The following is a 13,718-nucleotide window of genomic DNA, read 5'->3' as shown; positions in this document are numbered from 1 at the left end:
TCGTGTCCTGGCTGGGATACACTAGCTGGACCATAGAGCACCAACCAGGACCAGCTGCCTTGGCTCCCAGAGCTGCTTCAGGGTGAGAGGCTGCAGCCGGCCTCAATGCCTGTGACCGCCTCTCCAAATCCACCTCTGTTGACCCTCCAGGACAATCACCCCCTTGCCAGCCTGCCCCTGCTTGGATATTCGCTTACCATTCCGTCGGAGTCTGAGGACATCCACAAAGATTACGTGTTCAAGCTGCATTTCAAGTCCCATGTGTACTACTTCCGGGCCGAAAACGAATACACATTTGAAAGGTAAATGTTGCCCTCTGCATAGGGCACCTGGAGAAAAAGGACACTCCTCTTCTAAATAACAGGATTTCTCCCAAGCAGGCAAGTGTATAGGGCTCTCCTAGCAGCCCACTGTGGACATTCACGCCCTTCCAGGATGTGCTTGTCCTCCCACCCCTGGCAATTTCTGAGAATGAATCTGGGGCCACTCTGCCAGAGAGACACGTGGAACCATGGCTCCCCTGGGAAGCAGCCTCAGTCCTTAACCTGCACAGTGTGTGTTAATGCCATGCACGTTGCACTGGTAAATCTCTAACATGTGTTTTTTAGTCCTAAGATTCCTGATGGGGCTATGGCCAAAGGCTAAGTTTTCAGTCAAAAGACAACATGAGGCCCGGCTGGCGTGGCTTAGTGGTTGAGCCTAGGATCCAGGAGATTGTGGTTTGATTCCTGGTCAGGGCATATGCCTGGGATGTGCAGGAGGCAGCTGATCAATGATTCTCCCTCTCATCATTGATGTTTTTATATCTCTCTCCCTTCTCTCTGAAATAAATTTTTTTTTTTAAAAAAAGACAACATGAGGAAGGGAAAGAATCCTAGAGCTTCTCAGTCATCTTATTAGTACGACTGCTTGCTTGGATGAAACGCAGAGGCAGCAGTCTTTCCTGAGCCAGAAACAACAGTAAAATGAAAAGAGCCAGACTATCATATTTGACCAGTGGCTTCAGTCTGTTCCTGAAATTTCAGGTGCAAATTCTGGGCCCCTGGAACTGTGTCCTGATGCAGAAAACACAAGCAGTTATCACTGCTGAACCACCACCTTGGGGGGGGGGTGTCCCTCAGGCCACTGATCGGGCAGCAGTCCCCACCCCTATTTAGGGAGAAAATTCCCTCCTGGCCCGCTGTTTGACAGGACAATAACTTGTTCCCTCGCCACCCACAGACACTGAACCCAAAAGGGCTTCTAATCAATGGGCTGGCTTTGATCTGCACACAATCCCCGGTAAAGTTAGTTCAGTGGAAACAGCAGTGGTTTAAAACCTCATGACCTCCCAAAATAGCCATCTCTAAGCTGCACTGCTTGAGTAGCGAGCCAGGGCATAACAGGTCTCATCTTTGATCCTGGGCTAGAAAATGTAACCAAGTTGGGATCGTGTCACTGTTGTGGCAGGGAGGGATAAGTTAGCCTTGCAGTGATTGTCTAAAGCCATGCTGTAAGCTCCATGAAGCTTGGCACACTGGACATTTTAGAGCAGATAGTTCTTTGTTAGGATCAAAGTAGGGTCTGTCCTGGGCACTGCAGGGTGTTTACAGCAGCAGCCTCTACCCACTAGGTGTCAGTTGCACCCCCCTCCGTTGTGACAACCAACAATGCCAGTGGCCCCAGGTATCTGAAAACTACAAGTATACCACAAATACCCATGTGCATAAAGTGGAACTCCCACTAAGCAGGAAGGGATGCACACCAGCATCTGTGGGAAGGATTACATGACAGAGCTCCTAAACATCCAGGTGCCACCTTACCTCTCTCACTGCTCTAAATGGATGTGCTGCCGCATCCTGGGCAAGGCACGTGCATCTCAGGCATGTCTACTTCTGTGGAAAATGAGCACACTGAGGTCAGCGGTTCTCAAACTGAGATTGAGGAACACCTGAAGGCCCCCTAACCCTGCTTTCCATGATTTGGTTGCGAGTTCATTTAAGAACTCTTCATCTGCAGATTACAAATAAGAAAAAAGTCAAACGTGTATGTTTGTAAAAAGTGGCCCTTGACAACTGTTTCACTTTCCTGTTGCAGGTGGATGGAGGTGATACGCAGTGCCACCAGCTCAGCCTCCCGTGCCCACAGTCTGAGTCACAAGGAATCTCACGTGTATTGACAGGAGGACACACCGATTGTTTCAGCTGTGGCTGCTTTCTTGGCAGACACTGTGTATTAATGAAGTCTAGTAAAATTAACACCTGTCTGGAAAACACAAACATGGTTTTACAGCCACTCTCACCTGTCTCCACAGAACCATTCCTAACCTTGTCTCTCCCACTGTTAATTTCCCATCTGAACGGAAGCGCTCCCACCCCCAATGCTGGTGGCATTTTCTCTGCCATTCTCCTGATGGGCTGTTTTTAGCTTGTGCCAGTATTAAAACATTGTCATCAATATAGTGCCAAATGACAATTTTTCCTCCACAACTGCACCTTAAAGCAGTACAGACAGATCCGTTCAACCAAAAGACAGGGCAAGTGCTCGTCTTTTTTATAGGCTGCTGCATTTTAAAAAATGGATTTTCCAGTGTTTGCAATACCCATGGCACAGTCTTAGGCAAATGAGATCATTTTCAGATTTCATTTTTTTTCAATCTTTCTACTTTTATAATAATAGGAAGTTAGTCAGATTTACTCCTTTGATCAATAATTGATTTGCAGCACACGACGTGCCACTCTGGGGTCTCATGCTCCAATGAAACGCTGGTTCCCAGACCTACTTCCTGGCGCAAGTTGACCAAATTGTTTATTTACAAACTGTAGCAGGTTGTTTTCTGCTGAGAGAAGCAGAAGTCCAGTGCGATGTCTAGACTATCACTGTACTGTGAGTGGTATATTACAACGGGAAGATGTTAAGCTGTGGTGTTTTGCTGTCTGTCTCACAAGCATGAAAACCTGTATGTCAGTCACCAGGGCCATTTGTGATGTTATGTTCTGGAGAGTCTGTGAGCTTCTGTGGATGCAGAAGCACCATGAGGAATGGTGCGTAGTACCCTGGCCTCCATCGTCATGCCTATCTATACCCTACTGCAACTGTGGTTTGGAACTGCGCATTCAATAGTAGTATATATTGTGCCTGTCTTCAAAAACATTCTTTTTCCTTTTTTATACTCATTCCCCCAGGTACGGGGTATCAACAGTATGACATTGCACATCCTTGACAGTCGGACTACACAGGGAACATACTGGGCCCACTGGTCAATGCTTGTTTGCCTCGTCTCCGTGGAGAGCGGGTGGCTGCTATCCCCCAGGGTTCTTAAGCCCTTTCTGATGCAGTCCAGAGGGGGCGGCCGATTGACACAGTCCTCCCAGTGTCCTGCGCCACCACTGGGAAAGCCCCTTGCCTAAGGCACACAGGACCACCCCAATTTGGTGGGGCTGTGACTGATTGCGTGGAAACAGCAATGTACAAATGGACGAGTAGCTTGAGATGTGTTAATCATTTGCCTTACAATGTGTACCAGATGGTTTTAAGTACTAACAAAAGGGAATAAAAATACCTCACGCCACAATCCAGCATATTGAAGTTTTAAGGCAAAACAACCCACCTTGTCTCCTGGTTTTATTTTCATCTAATTCGGGTGGGTTGGTGCCTCTGTAGGCGAGGGGCCGAGTTGGCTGGTCACTGTGAATGTGAAAGAGAAAAAGACTCAATCACTCTTTAAAGACATTCTGAAAAACTTCATATTTTAGTCTCTCTGCCTCTTTCAACATGGCACTCAGAACATTCTAGGAGACTGATCCTCGGTGGCTATAAAAGACGACTAAGACTCAGTTGGAGGGTGAAGCAGACAGGGAAGGGCTACCTGCCACTTCCTTCATGAAGGGGCCTGGAGATCAGTTCCCTGAGGCTTCTCCCACATCCCAGGGGCAAGAACAACACCTGGGAAGGTGAATCTCGGGTACACCGAGCAGCCCAGATGGCAGAGGCAGCAGCAGGAAAACTACTTCAGTATTTCTGAGTGATTCCAAACCATTTCCTGGAAATGGTTCAGGTCTAAGAGTAGCAACTCTGTGCTCCCTTCTCCTGTAACTTCAAAGAAAACCCCAGACACGTGGGCAATCTCTAGATGCTACCAAGCTGCCGGGAACAGTTTCAGAGATACCCTTAGTCCATTCAGGTTACTATATAAGCCCCTCCAGTCTGTGGTGGTTTTGTTAAACAACAGAAATTTTTCTCACAATTCAGAAGGATGCGAAGTCCAAGATCAAGGTGCCGGCAGACTCGGTGTCCAGTGAGGACCTTCTTCCTGGGGCAGAGCCAGCCTCGATGTGGCCTCACTTGGTGAAGGAAGGGCCAAGGAATTCCCGTGGTCTCTTCTTTATGGGCACTAACTGCATCATGAAGGCTCCACCCTCATGACCTAGTCATTCCCTCCTAATACCATCACACTGGGCAGTAGGATTTAAACATAAGTGGGGGGGGGGGGGGGGGGCACAATTCAGTCTTTCCCTCTACACATAAGACATGAAATTACAAAAATAATTGTTTTCTGTGAACTTTATTGACCCTTGCATGATACAGTACCTGTGCTTAAGAACACACCTTGCAGCACTCCCCACTTATTGCCATATTTTATAGCAGAAATACAGAAGCCATATTTTTACGGAAGAAAATATAAAAATGCTTTATAAACAGGCCATATGCTTGCCAAAAGAAAGGTACAAATGCTACATGAAAAACTAGACACTTAACAAGACCAACTCAAGAACAAAATTGTCAGATTCGGAAGGTGTGTGGCACTTGGTTACATCAAAACAGTCACGAGACCAACTCTTAGGACATCCCAGCCCACACCGGTGGCTACCTCAGTGCAGCCAGCTGGGACACAGAGAAAACAGTTTCAAAAGCATAAACAAGCAGCCAGCGAGCCAGCCCACTGCCTCAGTTTCCAAAAGGCGGTAGCTATGCTTGTGTGTGAAACTGTCTCCCCCACTAGGAACACCACCACCATCTGCAGTCTCTACGCAGATAAGCTGTCAGCTGCTGGGGTTTGGCATCGAGAGGCTTCCAAGTGTTAGTAAATCCATCTTGAATGCTGGGCTCACCGGTCTGGCTAATCACCAACAGCGTGGTCGGAGGCAGGCCCCATTGTAGTTCTGGTACCTGGTCTGTCTTTTAATAAGGGACTTAAAGTGGATACACAAATGCTTCCCTCCTTGGCTTAAACAAGATGCCCTTAAAAATAAGCTGAGTGTGTGTGTCTACAGAAAGTAACAAATCAGAAGAGATTGTAGAAGTTAAGTGATCCACTTTCAACATCCAGTGAAACCACATCTTTCCCAGGCAGCTTAATCCACAGATACTTCCAGTAAACTAAGAGTAACCTGCTGCTTTATCCGGGAGACAGGCACTGTGTGCTATAGTCTAGTGATTGCAGAATATCTACTAACCACTGCACGTATTTGAGATTGGCTTAAGTGTCATCATCCACTTGCAAATTTTAGGAACTTTAACTTAGAAAGCTGCTGCCTACGTTCTCTCTTAAAATCAGGCAAGCACTTTGGGGAACACTGCTCATTCTTTAAGTGATTCTCCTGTAATGAACTAAACTGATCTTTGGCTTATGCCTCATTGGGAAATCAAAGTTCCCGCATTCAGAATACTCTCAGAAACACAAAATGAAATATCCTCAAAATGTATTTTTGAAGTTAACATTCTTGCTGCAGAATAACACGTGTGCACAGTAAGAGATAGCAATTCAGTTTTATTCCCCCTAACCACAGTGTATCCTTTATAGAAATTCGACCCAAATCTTCTAATTAAGAAAAATTTTAGAATTTAAAAACTAGACTCCATTAACAAACCTAAACAATAACCACCCACTCAAATGTGTCTGACTCAGGCCTCTGTCCTTTCCCCCTTTAACTTCCAGACCACTAGGCCAGCAGATATATCTGACCTTCCATCCCAAAGTTTACCCAGTAACCTTCTTGCCTCTGGAAGTCCTTTGTCTTCCCCCTCAAGAACTACTACACCAAGAGGTGACAATGATTCATATCAAAAATATAAAAGTTCCATGAATACTTAAACCAGACAGTCAAGAATTGCTGTAAGAATTCTATTTCCCATACCAGAGACCCAGAGATTTATTTCTCCCCTTGGCAAGCAACACCCTGCCACAAGCCAAGAAATGTAGACACCTGGCTGGCAAGCTAGTGGACACAGGCCCCTATATGAACAAAATAACCCTTAATTGAGATCTCTGGGAAGAGAGCAATTTTACAAATCAGCAGTATTCAATCCTATCTTCTCAATGACCAATTTTTAAATTGCATAGGGAACTAACCTGAACATTCAGCATTTCAAATGAGGGCACTTCTTCCTAGAGCGTTCTAGAATGTTGCATCACACACAACCACACATACGCACACAAATACACATGGCAGGTGCGCTGCCCTCTCAAGAGTCACATTTCAAGGAGAGTATGCAAGGTAAGTGTTATAAAATTTATTCGTGTAAGCATTCAGACATTTTAGGTGGGAAGATGATACGCAGATTTCACTACAAGGTGCAACAAAATCATACTGGAGAGAATGGACAGCTGGCGCAGGACTGGCAGTGGAACAATTCCAAATGAATGTTAGACGAGAGCACTTCATCGGGGAGAAACTTAAAATAATAATTTAAAGCTTCATGAGGCAAGGTATGTTCCAATTTAAAACACTAAGAAATAGTACCATCAATGAAAAAGGAAATCAACTTCTAAGTGTACCAAAAAGGTTGTAGGGCAAATGAGGAAAATTTGCATTTGTTGAGGTACAAATAGGAGTGTTCCTTAAGAGGGGCATTAGTTATTATTAATGGCAAACCCTGCAAATACAAAATAAAACCCAAATCACTGGTCACATAATTCAAAATTTACATGTAATAAAGGCAAGGCAATAGACTCAAGTTATGGCCTGTCAAATATTTACTCCACTGACATTATCTACAGAAGCACTTGGCCAATTTGTACACAGTGATTCCTTATGCACGCCAAAAAGGTTTCCGTAAAAATGACACTATATACAAATCTGTACACTGAGCCACCAGAGCAATTCTCCGTCTCCCAGAGAGGGGAGTACAACTTAAAGCAGGATACCTGAGGTTTCATTTCTTCAGTTGCCTTATCATTATCCCAAATATACACTTCAGGGTTTGTGTGTGTTTGTTTTTAAAGACACTTTCCTTGATATGTGCACTATGGTTAAAATTAAAAACAAGAATAATAAAATAAAATGATCGCTGGAAGGAGCTGACCCTCCCCACCCCATCTAGAGACTTATCTGGCCGAGGCCAGCGAGGAAGGACACTGTGGCCCTGGACAGGCAACCTCGGCTGGGGCCAGCCCTCAGAGGTGCAGCTCTTCAGCGGAGTCAGCAAAGGCTCTCGTTGACTTTTTAAAGGGAGCAGGATGAAGAAGGAAAAAACAAAACCCCAAATGCCAAAGGAATTTCAGTGGGATGAAGTTCCTCCACCACTTAGAGAATATCTAGGAAATAACAAAGAAGGAAATGAAAGTCAATAAATGTCATTTCTCTATATTAAAAAGTTAATTTGCAAAAATTCAAACAATAACCAAAATCCTCATTTTTACAGACACTCCCAAGTCATTAAAAAAAAAAAAAAAATGGAGCAACTATCAATGGATTATTATATAAAGAATTCATAAAAATTCTTTTCAAGAATTCATAAAAATTAAGAGAATCATGATTCTAACACAAATATTTTCACAGGAGGTTAAATTCAGCCATAAAAGAAAGGTATGTAATAAAAAGTGAGAATGTGGTTCAACCTTCCAGGAGAGAAAAGATGTGAATAAAACAGTAAATGATACACCTTTACTTATAATCCATTTAAAAATTGAAAAATCAGGAATACCCAATGACATGGTGAGATTCCAGGGAGGCGCAAACATGGCTGGTTTGAGGACCAGTGCAAGAAACCCTTTTGGCCACAAAAATACTGATGTCTGCTCAGGTAATCCACTTCCTGGAAAGGTCTCTTAAGATTTTTTATAATTATAACAATTAGGAAGCACTCTGATGTCCAATAATAGACAAATGGCTAAGCAAACAAAGCAGCTGGATAAAATAACAGATTAGAAGCTGTAATTATATTTAATATTAAATCTATGCACAAGTTAATAAGTGTACACAAAATTATACACATAATTTTACAATTTCTTTATCCTAAAATACATGCAAAAGAATGCCCAAAAAACTATATGTGCACTATAATTTTCAGAAATGTAAAAAATTAGTAAGTTCATGACATATATATAATAATGGAAGGCAATACAACAAAAATGATGATAATGGTAACTGGGCTAGAATGGTGGGATCATGTAGGCTTTCTTCTGTTTTTCAATAATTCTGCAGTATTGTCTTGCTTTGGAATAAAAAAGAAGGGCGGGGGTGAGGGTGGGAGGTCCCCTCATGGCCAAGATTCTCTCAGACACCTCAAGACTGACGCAGTCACAGCAGAGGACTGAGGACACATTTAATAGGACTTAACATAAATATTCCAACCGGGAGTTCCTCTTTCCAGGCCATTTGTAATACTCAGTCCTCTCCCAGAGAACAGCTGATTTACACAATATCCTCTTGAAAAGCATGCTTTAGCCACAGATCCCAAGATTCACTTTTCAAGAAACATAAATGCCTAAGTCCTGGGAGGAGTGGATCCACACAAAAGGATCCACACAGTAATTCAACTAAGACATACAGGAAGCTTCGAAATGCTTTAGACAAAAGTCGGCTCTCGTTTTTGAGGTGATCCGTTGCACTAATGCGCTTGGGAATAAAACGAGTATGAAGCATTAGCAAGGACCTCTGTGGTTTGGCGGCATCGGAGTGGGGGACACAGGAAGAGTTTGAGGAGCCCAGAAGGAATAAATGGACAGTACCAGCAAGGCCTGCGGGAAGCAGATAAGGACACCAGGAGCAGGGTCACATGATGGCTGAGGAGGAGAGAGGGTTCACAAACCACAAAGGAAAGAAAAACGAGAGAAAGGTCTGGAGAAGAAAGAAAGAATGCTGACTCCAGATGTCTAACGCATCACTGGAAAGGGAACCTTTAAACAGTGTGGACGGCAGGCAGTTATATCTGCATTATATACGGCTGCTGAGTACCTGAAAGGTGGCGAGTTCACACTTGGATGTGTGTGAAATGCAGAACACACACTAGATTGCAAAGACCGTACTAAAACAAACGTGAAGGACCCTACTGATAACATTTATATTGATTACATACTAAAATGAGATTTTGGATGCAGTGGGTTAAAAAATATATTAAAACTAATTTCACTTGCTCCTTTTTTACTTTTTTAAATCCTCACCTGAGGGTCTGATTTTTTAATTGATTTAGAGACAGGAAGAGGGGAGAGAGAGAGAGAGAAACATCTGTGAGAGAGAAACATCAATATGAGAGAGAAACAGCCATCAGTTGCCTCCCGTATGCACACTGACTAGGGATAGAACCCACAACCTAGGTGTGTGCCCTTACTGGGAATTTAACCCACGGCGCAACCTTATGGTCGGGACGACACTCCAACCAACTGAGCCACCCAATCAAGGCTTCACTTTTATGTGGCTATTAGAAAATTTAAAATTCTACATGTGGCTCACATTATCTTGCTATTAGACAGCGAGGGTAACAGATCAACTCATATCAGCCACTAAAGAAAGGGGAACAGAGAGACAGACTAATTAAACATGCACAGGTCACACCACCTGAGCCCTGGAGCTACAGGGAAATCAAGTCACGTATATAAATCACCGCTAACAATTTCAGGCCACTTGGGACAATATCAGCGGAAAATATCAGTCCTAAATTGACACTACAGCCCAGCCGGGCGTGGCTCAGCGGTTGAGCATCGACCTAGGATCCAGGCAATTGGGGTTCGATTCCCGGTCAGGGCACATGCCCGGGTTGCAGGCTCGATCAATGACTCTCTCATCATTGATGCTTCTATCTCTTTCTCTCCCTCTCCTTTCCTCTCTCTGAAATCATTAAAGATATGTTAAAAAAAATAAAAAAATAAAAAATAAATGACACTACAAAAGCAGAAAACAAAACCTAAAACAAGATGATAATGCTGGTTTCCAGTTTAGTTTTATCCGTTTGAGATTTAAAGGATTTTTTTAAAAATGAGAATTAAATGCCACTAAAATAAGGTGTGAAGTGATAGCAAGTTTCTTTGAGAAATTAGAAAAATGGACATTAATAGGAAAAAAGCTTATGTGGTGATGATGTAAGATAAAATATTCAATGAAATGTTATAACAAAGCTGTTAGAAATTAACTACATACACATAGTGGATAGATACATACACGGACATGTAAACAACAGTGTTTGGGTGAGGATATGGTGACTTCTTTATTCTGTTCTCCTTTATTTCTGTAATGTATCAAAAGGGGTGGGGCAGAGGTAACAATTTGTCCTATTGCCTCAAAATTAAAGGGGCCAAATTAACAGTCTTTATTCTCTAGCCTAAACTTTAGAGCAAGTTAGAAAGTTGGGATATCTTTTACAAAGGAACTTAAGTGTTCAGGAGAATACACCTGTAGGGTCAGAATTAAGGTTTTACTTTATGTCCCACTTTAGAGGGACTCTACAGGACACTGGGGGCCCTTTGTGTCATTACTTCAAAGTGGCAAAGGTGACCCATGTACCCCAAATGTCTTTACGTGCTGTCAAGCTGACCCCTCAGAACAGACTGCAATGCCCCTAATTCTCACCAGGGCCCAGTCATCATTGGGAAGGGGCTTAATAGCCTGGACAGTTCACAGGTGAATGTCAAAGCGGTGACATGCCTTGTGCGCAGGGAGTGCTGAAGATGTGGGGAGTAGAGGAGAGATGGAGCCACAGAGCTGTTGGACGGAACACCACTGTTCCCTCTGAACTCCCCAAATGACTGTACTTATGCTGGGGAGGGGGGGCAGGCAGAGTGACCTCCTCCACAGGAGTCTCCTAAAACAAGTTCAAGAGAGTAGGCAGGGAGACCCAGATTGTTACTCCTCACCCACAATCAGGGCCTCGGGTGGGGACAGGGAGCACCCTGCAGGCTGCTGCACAGAACTCTGCCATCACTACAAGGCTTCAGGGCAAAAGGCAGAGTCGGAACTGGAACCGCCACCCACAGAAAAGCACACACCATGTCTATTCTCACCGAATGCACCAAGCCCAAACCTCTGGAATTTTTGGACATTTGACTTTAAAATTAAATGAAGAATAACCAACATCTAGCTAAGGACTATGTAACTGGGATGCATCATTATAGCAGACAGGTATTTTAAAGTCATTCTGCATTCATGTGGCACAGAGTTGTGTGATCCTTCTCAGATGTTTCCACATGTGAATCATTCATTCAAACTGACTCCTAGAACTGAGAACAAGAAGGCAACAAGACCGACTAGGAACAAAACGCCAAACTGACAAAGGGAGGGTAGAAGAGCAGTCCATTTGAAGGAGTTCCCACACCCAGACCAGGAAAACTACAGGACAAGCATGGGGTGACCTCCACAGGACTCTTCTCCCTGGGGGCAGTGGCCTCACAGCAGCCCTGGCATCAGTTACCTCTGGAGCCGTTGTATGAGCTGGGCCACCATGGTGTCCGAGATCCCGGGGCACGCCTCTTCCGCCAGGTAGATGGCCCCGCGCAGTTCTTCTATGGACCCCATATTACCGCCACATGCCTGGCTCTTCTCCTTCAACTGAAAAGAGACAAACGTTGACCATGACACATGAGCACGGGAACCAATGAGCACCTGTTTCAGAGAGTAACACAATGTGTGGCCCAAAACAGCTCCAGCCACACGGGTAGTGGCGGCAGCTTCAGCTCACTCCCTTCGGCTCAGCTGGCTCCCACTGGCTCACTTCCCACTGTTTTCATAAACAGCTTTTTGAATGCTGAGAACACTGTATAGAAAGGTCTTTTGTTAGACCTAAGCACCAGAGTGAACAGAGACAACTAGCATCCTGTGCACCTTTTCAAAATCTGACCATGGCAGTCTGTCCCGTTTTCTTCTTCCATTTCAATCTATAATCTTATACCAAAAAAGCAATTTCAAAATCACTCAGCACTAGCTTCCACACTGAAGCTGCAATGCGGGCTATCTAATCTAAAGTTTACTAATGTTAACAGGCTGGTTCTTAGAAGCCAGCAAACTGTCTTTTTGGTCGTTTTTTCTCAAAATATTCTTCTAGTTCATGTAAGCGCCAGCCCTAAATTCTGGGGATCTGCAATGTCCCTCCTGGCACCACTGCTCCCATGAGAAATCATTACAGTGTCTTCAGGCACCTCCCTCACTTTAAGGTCAACTCAGTCTCTTTCAGGAATGTGACCAAAACGTACAATGTGAAGGGGAGCTGCTCAGAGCAAGATGCAGCTAAGTGAGGGCTGCAAGCCGCTCAGAACGGGCTCCAGCTGGCAGCTGCAGAGAACAAAACGTGACCTCCTCGTCAGCCCCCCTCCTCAATTTCAGCTTTAAGAAGTTTACAAAATAGCTTAGGCTTTTTCAAGTTGTTGTGAACACATGCTATCATTCCCAGCACCAGTCCCATTCTGGAAATAATGGTTTCTCCTCCCTGCTAAAGGATATACAGAACAGGAAAGGCCTGGCCTGTGAGTTCAGGTTAGCTGGGTAAAAAATGAAATTATTGTTAGATCCAGCATTAATTCATTAATTCTGAATAATGATTTCAGAATAGTTTCTTCATGTGCCCAATAACAGCTTCAGACAAATGAGAAAATATATGCCATCTTCCCTAACTGCCTGACTGATACCAGTGAAATGGCAACAGCAGGGTCACAGGAAAGCAAGGGAGCATCTATAAAACCTGAAGGACCAATCTTTCAAACAACGTACAAAAGAGCCAAATGGGGTCTTGTGGGCATCCTAGGAAGAGCAAAGGTACCCAGAAAACCAGCTAACGCCGGAGCCAGAAAGCAACACAGAGGGGCCTCTACCTGCCCTGTGCTGTTTAGTTTTCCATCTAAAAACAGTATGTTCAGTGGTTCCAGCCCTGTAACCTCAGGCTGGGCCCCAGTCTGCCAGGTTAGAAGGCAGGGCCCTTAGGAAAGCTTGTGAAGGCAGATGCTGGGCTGGGAAAGGGATGGGAGCCTAGAGAAGGGGCTGGAAGAGGGAGCAGGGTGGAGACTGGCCTGGAGCACCCTGGGCACTGCCAAGGTGAAGGCACTGTGTCACAGAGGTTCAGGCCAAGGGGAGCACTTTCTTCCCACCTCAGACCACCCACCTCAAGTCTGAGGGTCTCCTGACACAGCCTCCCTGGAGAGCATGAATCTCCACACAAACAGAAGTTACTGACTGTTGTGACCCACTCTGCATTATCTTAAAGGTCACCTGAGCCAGGAAAGGGGAACAAGAAAATGAAAGAAAGGGGTATTTACAACTTTTTTCCCAATGAGATACTAATCAGATGAAGAATAATCATTCTCAGAAAATCTATTCTTAAAACACTTCAAAATGCAGTATGCACACAGCTACAGGAGGAATAGACATGTACAAGAGGCATATGGATATGTACAAGGGCATAAAGATATTCAGGGGGGATATGGATATCTACAGGGGGCACATGGCTATCTACAGGGGGGATATGGATATCTACAGGGGGATATGGATATGTACAGGGGGAATATGGATATGTACAGGGGGGGATATGGATATCTA

At 44.3% G+C, this 13,718-nt stretch overlaps 2 protein-coding genes across 2 annotated transcripts in view; one reads left to right on the top strand and one right to left on the bottom strand.

The window, feature by feature from the left end:
* Positions 1 to 3,586, top strand: part of FARP1 (FERM, ARH/RhoGEF and pleckstrin domain protein 1) — a 256,115-nt gene extending 252,529 nt beyond the window's left edge. Inside the window, exons 26-27 of the mRNA XM_087814260.1 lie at positions 151 to 302; positions 2,077 to 3,586. Coding sequence (XP_087670386.1) covers positions 151 to 302; positions 2,077 to 2,158 — 234 coding nt within the window. The 3' untranslated portion in view covers positions 2,159 to 3,586. The remainder of the gene's footprint in view (positions 1 to 150; positions 303 to 2,076) is intronic.
* A 2,891-nt stretch (positions 3,587 to 6,477) lies between these two features.
* STK24 (serine/threonine kinase 24) overlaps positions 6,478 to 13,718 on the bottom strand; it is a 104,209-nt gene continuing 96,968 nt past the window's right edge. Inside the window, exons 10-11 of the mRNA XM_087814261.1 lie at positions 11,605 to 11,741; positions 6,478 to 7,516 (exon numbers count right to left, since the gene is read on the bottom strand). Coding sequence (XP_087670387.1) covers positions 7,480 to 7,516; positions 11,605 to 11,741 — 174 coding nt within the window. The 3' untranslated portion in view covers positions 6,478 to 7,479. The remainder of the gene's footprint in view (positions 7,517 to 11,604; positions 11,742 to 13,718) is intronic.

The sequence above is a fragment of the Miniopterus natalensis genome, chromosome 2 (genome assembly GCF_054644295.1).
Source record: "Miniopterus natalensis isolate mMinNat1 chromosome 2, mMinNat1.hap1, whole genome shotgun sequence".
Lineage (NCBI taxonomy): Eukaryota > Metazoa > Chordata > Mammalia > Chiroptera > Miniopteridae > Miniopterus > Miniopterus natalensis.
Note: the sequence above shows the minus strand (reverse complement) of the source record. Positions and strands in the feature narration are given on the sequence as shown.